Source organism: Nestor notabilis, unplaced genomic scaffold (genome assembly GCF_000696875.1).
Source record: "Nestor notabilis isolate BGI_N333 unplaced genomic scaffold, ASM69687v1 scaffold22981, whole genome shotgun sequence".
In the NCBI taxonomy this organism is placed as follows: Eukaryota; Metazoa; Chordata; class Aves; order Psittaciformes; family Psittacidae; genus Nestor; species Nestor notabilis.
The window spans coordinates 49,161-57,780 of NW_009914596.1; the positions used below are offsets into that span (position 1 = coordinate 49,161).

General features: G+C 49.5%; 1 protein-coding gene across 1 annotated transcript in view; it reads left to right on the plus strand.

Moving 5' to 3' along the window:
- The window catches only part of CRYGN (crystallin, gamma N), an 8,475-nt gene extending 227 nt beyond the window's left edge, over positions 1–8,248 (plus strand). Inside the window, exons 2-4 of the mRNA XM_010023733.1 lie at positions 239–487; positions 2,213–2,358; positions 8,113–8,248. Of these exons, the coding sequence (XP_010022035.1) occupies positions 239–487; positions 2,213–2,358; positions 8,113–8,248 (531 nt within the window). The remainder of the gene's footprint in view (positions 1–238; positions 488–2,212; positions 2,359–8,112) is intronic.
- The last annotated feature ends 372 nt before the right edge of the window (positions 8,249–8,620 follow it).

Genomic DNA, 8,620 nt, shown 5'->3' on the forward strand with positions numbered 1-8,620 from the left:
GTGAGTACGAGGCAGCGAGAAGTGCCATAAGTGCGGGATGCGCTGCGTTCCTAGAAAAACAAATACAGTTCTTAGGAAAAAATGCCAGTGATGCCGTGCTCCTCTTGCTGGAAGGCAGCTAAAAAACCCCAAACCACCCTGAAATGATGCATCTGCAAGAGATCCCCACCTGCTCAAAATGGGGGTCTGGCCGTGCCCCTGCTCCTCACCGTGGGCCCATTCTCCTCCCTCCCCATAGATCACTTTCTATGAAGGCAAGTGCTTCACGGGCAGGAAGCTGGAGGTCTGCGGCAGCTGCGGTAGCTTCCAGGACCAGGGATTCCTCAACCGGGTCAACTCCATCTGTGTCCAGAGCGGGGCCTGGGTCTGCTTTGATCACCCCAACTTCCGAGGGCAGCAGTACATCCTGGAGCATGGAGAGTACCCCGATTTCTATCGCTGGAATGGCCGCAGTGACCACCTGGGTTCCTGCCGGCCCGTCGGGATGGTGAGTGGATGCTGCTGGTTCTCCTGTTTGGAGCATCAGTGGGATGGAGCTGCTGTTGGGCTTTATTTCTCCTGGTCACAGGAGCCCCATAATAAAAATTTATGCTCTTTAGAAATAATACATCTCATTGAGAAGGAAATAATTTCCTGGGGAAGGTTTGTCCCCCCTTGGAGTGGTCTTCACAGGCCACAAGGCTGAGCTGCGGTTTCCCATGCCTCCTGGGTGGAAGACGTATCACAACAATGGCCGCATGAAATGCAGTGGCTTTAACGGGATGAGATTTCCCAAGGTTTCTCAGAGGAAGTGGCAGGATCCTGTCAGCATCACATGCTCTTTCCTTTATAATGTGAGTCCCTGTGAAATGCTCATGGGGGAATTAAGAAGAAGGTTCATTGCTCAAGGCAAGCTTCAGCCACAGTGCTTGCTCTCCCCATGCGCCCAGAGGGGAAGCAGGCAGCCTGAGGGCTTTCTGAACCAGACCTATGGGCTGCTGCTAGCAAATTTTAGCCGAATTCTCTGCTGTTTCAAACCACTCCCAGTAATCCTAATTTAAACCCATTTTTTCCTCATATTATATCGCCCCCCCCATTCCCTTATGAAGCTTTTAAAAGCATCACCTGGAGGAAGGTTTAATTGGGAAGATTGAAAGTTAGCAAAGAAAAATGAATCTGGGTTAGGTCTTTCCATTCAACATGTATCACTCATGGCTTTTGGGGCAATGATAAACCTACTTGGAGCTGGTGGGGTTTCTCACTGGCCCCAAAGCTGCTTTTTGGCACAGCAATATGTTTGTTTCAAGCCGGTAACATTCCTCCCAGTGCCCCTCCGTGGCCCATACATGGAGGGATGCTCTGCCCCAGGCCCTGGAGCCCTGCTGGCATGAGGATGTGTTCGTCCTTTCTGGCCCAAGTTTTTCCTTGTGGGATGCCAGCAAGTGCTTCGAGGCATTTCTGCAGTGCGGATTCCCAGAGGACTGTTTGCTCAGGCACGGTATCCGCTTGGCTGCTGCTGGCAGCTGCCTGCTGTGGGGCTTGCCATCGCCGCCCAGCCCTCTGGTGCGTTTACATTGTTTGTTTGAAAATGCATTTAGGTATTCTTTGAATTTGGCTTAAAAATGCCCTTCCAGCTCGCTCTGTCCCACACATCTATGTCACAAGCTGCTGAAATCTCCCTGGCACCCTCAAGGGCTCACACAGCAATGATGATGCTGGGAAAGTTTCCTTTTCTATTCCCTTTTTTAGTTTCCTTAAGGAAAGGCACAATATCTCCTGTCAGGAACAGCAGCTATGCATGGAACTGGAAGCAATACAAATTAGTTTAGGGAAGCAGTCTAACATGTTTGTACACTCTAGATATGTGTCTTTTTTTGCTGTGTAAGTGCATGGAGAGCCAGGGCTGTAGCTGGTGCTGTATTTGGGATGAAGGGTTTGTGGGCTGGTGGGGGGCATCCGCAGATCAGCAAGTGCCAGAGCAGCCCAAAAGTGATGTGTCTGCATGTGGATGGCAGCTGTAGGAAGGTGCAGAGACAAGGGTTTCTGTCTGTTTCTCTGGTTGGCACAGTGTGCTGGGAGGTGGCACGAGTTTGTGCGTGTTCTGTGTGTGCTGCCACCGGTGCTGTTGGACTGCTTTTCACATTCCTCTTCCGGAGCACCTTTCCATCATCCTCTTGGTCTTACAAAATCTGCTGCCCTTCTTTTTGGTTGACTCGAATCCCTCTGTCCCCAGCATGGTGAGCACTACAGGATCCAAATATTTGAGGGGAGCCATTTCAGTGGTCCCAGCCTGGAGCTGACAGAAGATTGCTCCTTCCTGCAGGGACAAGGCTGGGACAAGACCTGTATCAACGCCCTCAAAGTGTATGGCGACGGCGCGTAAGTAACCGCTGGTGTCCCAGCACGGTGCTCCCTGCCCCCACTCTTTGTGCTCAGCACTGCAGGGGAGTGAGGAGGCCACAGAGACTCCCCCCATCATGGAAAAACCTGTCAGAGCTGGGGGGACTTGGAGAAAGTCTAAAACTGTGAGTTAAGCCTATGATTTAAAGGTGAATTTTGGTGCCTGCCCATTCGGAGCTGCTTCAAAGCAGTATGGATTTTGGAGGGTGGCAGTTAAGCACATGCTACAAGAGCTCTGAAATACCTTTTCAAGGTGTATGAAACAAGAAGCCTAAACCCAGCTTCTCTTCCTCTTCTCTCCCTCATCTCTCCCTCCTATTTCCTTCTCCCTGTCTTTCTGTCTTGCTTTCACTTTTCTGTGCATGTTTCCAAACACCTCTTTAAAATCCATGCAGGGGCTTTCCGAAGGGTGGATGGATGTCTGTGAGTGATGCAGATCAGGGATTTTGCTTTGTAAGTGGCTTCGCAAGGCTTGCTGCAATACCAAAAACCTCCTCCTTGGACAGCAAAACGAGACAGTGGTGCCTCACCTTAGAATTAATCCCTGCCTCTGAAAGACAGGGGCAACTGCAGTGGTGATGCACAGCCACCCCAACGAGGGGTTTAGGTCACCCTCAGTGCCCTGCGTACCTGCTTTGTAGATGTGTTACTGATGCTCAGCCCCATCCTTCTGCCCCTGCAGATGCTCCTAGAAGCCTCAGCATGAAGTCAGCTTTGCCTTTTTCTTGCTGTTGGGTGACAATTTGCATTTTCTCTACAGTATCAGTCCTTTTTGTGTCATTAATCTTGTTGTGAGATGGGTTGTTATCAGTCCATTTCCCCCATTTCCTCTGTTTGACAACTGCATTTTCACTGCAAATGTGCTTGGAATGGGGGGATACTGTAAAATCCTCCCAGAGCCTCTGCCTGGCTGGAGTGAGGCACAGGGGAACCCCTGCAGTGGAGGGAGTGCAGAAACACTCTTGTCCTCCTGTCCTGGAGTGGATTTTGTGCATCCCACCTGCACCCAGTGTGGGATGTTGGACCCTTTCTGCCCAACAGCATTTTTTTGCCAGAGTTGGGAAGGGGTTGTTGCCGCCCAAGCTCGTGACACCCTGACAGTGAGTGTCCTGCAGGACCCTTCAATTCAACCAAGACCTCTCCCAAACCCCAGGCTTATGATCAGGCCGTGGTGGTTCATTAAAACTAAGGAGCAGAGCTACCAGCTCCTGACGGGAAGAAGTGGCTGGAGCCCGCAGGGGACCCCATCAGTGCTGAGCATTTGAAGCAAAAAGCATTTGAGTACCAACGCTATAAAGGCAAGAGAGTGCCTGTGAGTACTCTGGCAAGAGCTTTAGGGCCAATTATTTACCACATGTGTCGCTGCAGCAGAGCCTGGAGCTTGAGAAATTGGGAAGCTGCCCAGAAACTTTCAAGCACTTAAATTTTTCAGATTGATTTTCCCCCTCCCCTACAAAACATGTAAAGGGCACAACGCTTGCTCGCCTTCGCATGGAGCCTGGGCTGTTCATGTTAACATTACATGACTTCTCAAAGGCTTTGAGTAGTGATAAAATAGGGGAAAGAACGAACTACTGAGAGGAGCGTGGTGAGGAAACACACTGGGCTTTGTAGCATTATGTTCAGACTCCTAGAAGATGGTCATTGCAAGTGCATGGAAGGGTCTGTAAAGGCTATTAAAAGCAGGACATTGCAGCAGGACCTGCTGGCCCCAGGCTGCAGGAGGAGGGAGGGAAGGAGGAGATACTGCAGCAGAGAGGTGAGACCAGGGAGAAGAAAGAGAACCTGTGGCACTGCTTTTCTCCTTTGGATGGACCGTATAACCCCAGATGACCTCAGAGGTGCTGCATATGTAGCTGGTGTTGGACCCAGGACCCATCCATGACCATCTGGGGAGCAGAGGGGATGGAACCATAGAACCATAGAATGGTTTGAGTTGGAAAGGACCTTAAGATCATCTAGTTCCAACCCCCCTGCCATGGGCAGGGATGTTTCAAGCTAGACCATGTGGCCAGAGATGGAATATCAGCCACAGACTGTCTCCAGCATATCCCCAGCCTGAAAGTGGGTCTGTTTTACCCTGTGCATGCTGAAAGCAGGCATAAACAGGGTCCTCCTGAGCTCTCTGCCCACCAAAATCTCGCTCTGTGATTTTTCCCCTTAATTCCCACAATGCAACATCCGTTGGATACAAAAATATTTGCTTCCCCTTCAAAATCCGTGGATGGTGTCATGTGCTGTTAAAAAGCTGCTGCCTGTACTTGTGGGGGTGGCCATGCCTGCAGGAAGTGATAATGGATCAGCTGGAAACATGGGAATGGAGAGAAATGTCTGCCTTTGGCATGGTGTGTGGTGGGGCTGAGGGTGTCCGGCACCTTCCCTGCTGCCCTTTGGGGCTGGCGACTGCTATCCCACACAGCCAGAAATGGTGATGATAAAGCTGTTAAATCCATCCTGGAAATGAGATTGCTATTTTGGAGCAGTTTTGAGGTGTTACCGCCTCCTCGGAAGCTGTTGCGGTTTGCATGGTGAGTGGCTTTGCCCGGCCCACGGGCAGAGCCAGCTCCAGTATCACATATGGTATCATCTGGTTTTAGATGAAGACGTGCGCTTCTTGTCCTCCTTTGTGCCTCAGCCACTCCACAGAGGCTTGCCTAGAAATAACAACTTCAACAAGCTGAATTTGTTTTACAGCCTGGGAGAGAATACCCCAAAAAAGAGCTTTTCTATGCCACAGTGACATAACTTGGAGGAACCAGATCAACCATTTATCCCGCTGAAGCATTTATGAGCATTTGGTAGATGTTCTGCCATCAGGCTGTGAAATATCAACCAGAACAGGTACCCAAATGTTGCTGCTCAATAAACGATACCTATTTCTTGGCAGAGGTAAGGGCTGCTCATGGCACTGCTCAGGTCGTACATGGAGAATGAGTGACCTCGAGCCCTACTGAAAGCATCCTGCTTGGTTCAGGCTGGAGCTGCAGTGCTCCCTTGTTAGCTTTTCATCATGAACAGACAGTTTTGGCTTATAGGGCTTGAGCTGATTCCATGAGAGTTTTATTTCTGTGTCCTCTGGGTTTATGTGCTAATGAAACACAGCACCGAGATGTCTGAGGGCTGTGTGCTGTGTGCCTGGATCAGCTCTCCCATGCTGGGCTTGAGGACAGGATCATCTGGCTTTTTTTGTTTCTGGGCTCCTGGCTGACTTGGTTTCCTCTCTTGCTCTTGGTGTCAGAGAACGTAAATTTTAGGCAATAAAGGAATAGCTAAGTAAGCCATACAAGCCTTCACTCATCACCTTGCACTGCCAATACACTTTACTCCCATCTTTCTGCTATTCGTTTTATTGGTCTTATTTGCAGCCTTCCCCTAACCAGAGGCGAAGGCTGGTGGGTTCTTATCATCACACTAGGTCCCACAGTCTGCTTCCATCTACTCTCAAACCTCTCCCATTCCCTCCATGCAACTGTACAGACCATCAACCACGTGTCTGGAGAGAAAAGCAGAGGTCTTGGGAAAGACCGTGACTACGAGGGGTTGCTCTACCCCCGCACTATTGCCCAGGGTCCGCCAGTTGTTGAGAGGTGCTAGAGCAGAGCTGGAAGAGCCACCATATCCTGGTGGGCAGCAACGCTCAGTGAACATACCTGTCCTACCACCATGCAATGCTTTCAATAGCATTAGGTGTTCTCAGCAGGAGGGAGGGATTGGGAGCTACAGAAAATAGGGTTGGGAGCTCTTTTCAGGAGTGCTTGAGGGAGAGATGGTGAACTGATGGAGAAGAGAGACCCATGATAATCCAAAAAGATGGAGAGGTGCATATATAATGAAGGGACGGTATAGAAAAGGAAGCAAGCCATGTGTGGCTTGTGAACAAGGCTGAAGGGTATCTAGAGGAGAAGGATAATTTTGTAAATGGTTCTTAATTAAGCTGAAGAGCTGAGCATGCTCTCCAACAGTGCACATCAGGAGATGTGATGGGGGGGGACATGGCTTCAGGGCAACCTGCTATTGCACTCACATAGGCAGCGGGCAGCCTTCTCCATGTGCTGCAAAGTGAGCTTCAAAGGAAAAATGTGAGTATGACCTTGTAACTCCAGTTCAGATATAAACTGGCTGCAAAAAGTGCCAAAGAATGAAGTTGTTTGTTTGCAGGAAATGCTCAGGATCTGAATGTCTTGGCTGAGCACGTTGCAGTGATGCTGCAGAAGAGGGTCGTGCAAGCGCAGGCAGCGGGGTCGAGAGGGGCCCCAGGCAGGCGTGTGCTCAGCGTGCATTGTATTGGTGCTCAGGCAGATGGGAGAAGGGACCCACCATGCCCCTTCTCCCTGGTGTTCTCTCAGGAACACAAAATAAATCCAAATGTGTCAAGGAATCAGGAAGGTGGCTCAACTGAATTCCATAACCATAATATTCCATAATAGTTTAAATAATGCCCGTGGGTGGCTGGCTTTATAAACAATGTTTTTCCTTGGCCTCCAGCTTTTTGCTCTGGGTCAGACTGTGATCTGAGTTCACCAGCTGCTGTCTGACTCTGGAGGCCCAGCAGTCTTTCACCCATCCGGTACTTGAAGGAGTTTCTGCCTAGAAATCCCACATGCAGTGGGTCCCAACCGCGCTGTCACAGCTGAATTCCTGGGAAGAGACAGACCACAGGAACCAAATTATTCGGAGGATTGCATATGTTCTCTGCTGTCATTGCTGAACCAGTAGACAGGACAAACAGAGAGATCCTTAAGAAATCCTAAAAAAGAATGGGAAAAGAAGAACAAGGCAGAGATGAGCAGTTCAGCAGTGATGGTGTGGAAAGCTGACAGTAAGACTACCAGAGCAATGGCAAAACTTCATTAAAAGGCATGGGAGATTTAAATAGAGGAAAGAACTGACAGTTGTGGCGACGTTGAGATCATATCTCAGCCTGTATTAAAGGGATGAAGGGAGAGAAGAGCAGCAAAATTTGCCCCTCTTGACTGTCAGAACTGCTTCTGATTTGGAGACCTTCACATAGAGAATGACATGCCAAGAGACTTGCCAATGGAGAAAGACAGAGGCAAACTAGCTGAAGTCAGGAGTGCCAAAGTCACCAAGGTTGCTGAGTGTTGTATCTGTCTGACTGTATTCCAAGGGAAAGTTGTAGTTAGCTCTGGACATAAAGTGAAGATAACTGAGGCAGGTCCTTCTCTCTGTTGGAAAGCACAAAGAGAGGCCACTGAGAATTACTAGCAAAGAGAGAAATTATTAAATATGGTTCCCATCATAGCTATTGAGTTGATTCAAAGAGGTAAAACATCCTTCAAGTGTTGCACATTTCTCCTTACAGTCCAAAATGGGTTTATCCAGGGGCTGAGGGAACTCATGTCCTTCTTTAGCACTATCAGATGCTATTAAATTGTTTCTGTTGCACATGATGAAGCTCAGAGAGATCGATTCCTATAGCAGCGTGAAGCAGGGAGCCCCTGGAACCAGGTTTCATCACAGGTGTAACCCATAACGATTTCCTCTACAGGTAAGGTCTAATCTGGCTGTGGATAACTGCCAGACTGCACTGGAAATGGGGGGAAGCTCAGCTGTAATGGGGGCATTTCTGTTTGCAGGATAGGACCAGGACTGCAGAGAGACTGTTGGGCTCTGGTAGTTTGCAGTAGTGCAGTGCCTTACTGCAGCCACTCAATGTGGGCACCTCGCATGACCACACTGCTGGGACCTGAGTAACCCTCCCTTTCTGCTCAGGTGGGTGCTGTATGAGGAGCCCAACTACCAAGGCCGTATGTACGTGGTGGAGCGGGGTGAGTTCAGCAACTTCAATGCGTGGCAGGCACGCAGCGCGAGCATCCAGTCCATCAGAAGAGTCATCAACTACTTCTAGCTGAGCTCTCACCCCACCAGCGATGGCCTGCTGAGACCGGGCATCACCCTCCTTCCCAATCTCTGTCTGGAATAAATTGTTAAACACCAGCTTTTGGCTCTAAGTACTTTTTTATCCATCACTTACATGAGTTCAAGAAGGAACAGACCTGCAAACTGATTTACATGCTATGAATTTGCTTTGTTATTCTGCAGTGATTTATAACGAGGGCTTGGGAGTGATAGGCCAGAACTGGTGGTGACAAGCAGATCTGGGAACATGTTCCCCAGTGCAGTTGTGGTCTGACACATGTTCACTCTGCTCATCCAGGGCCACCTTGTGATGGACCCAGCTGACTCCTGATGCCTGGAGGGGGTCACGTTGCTGCATACG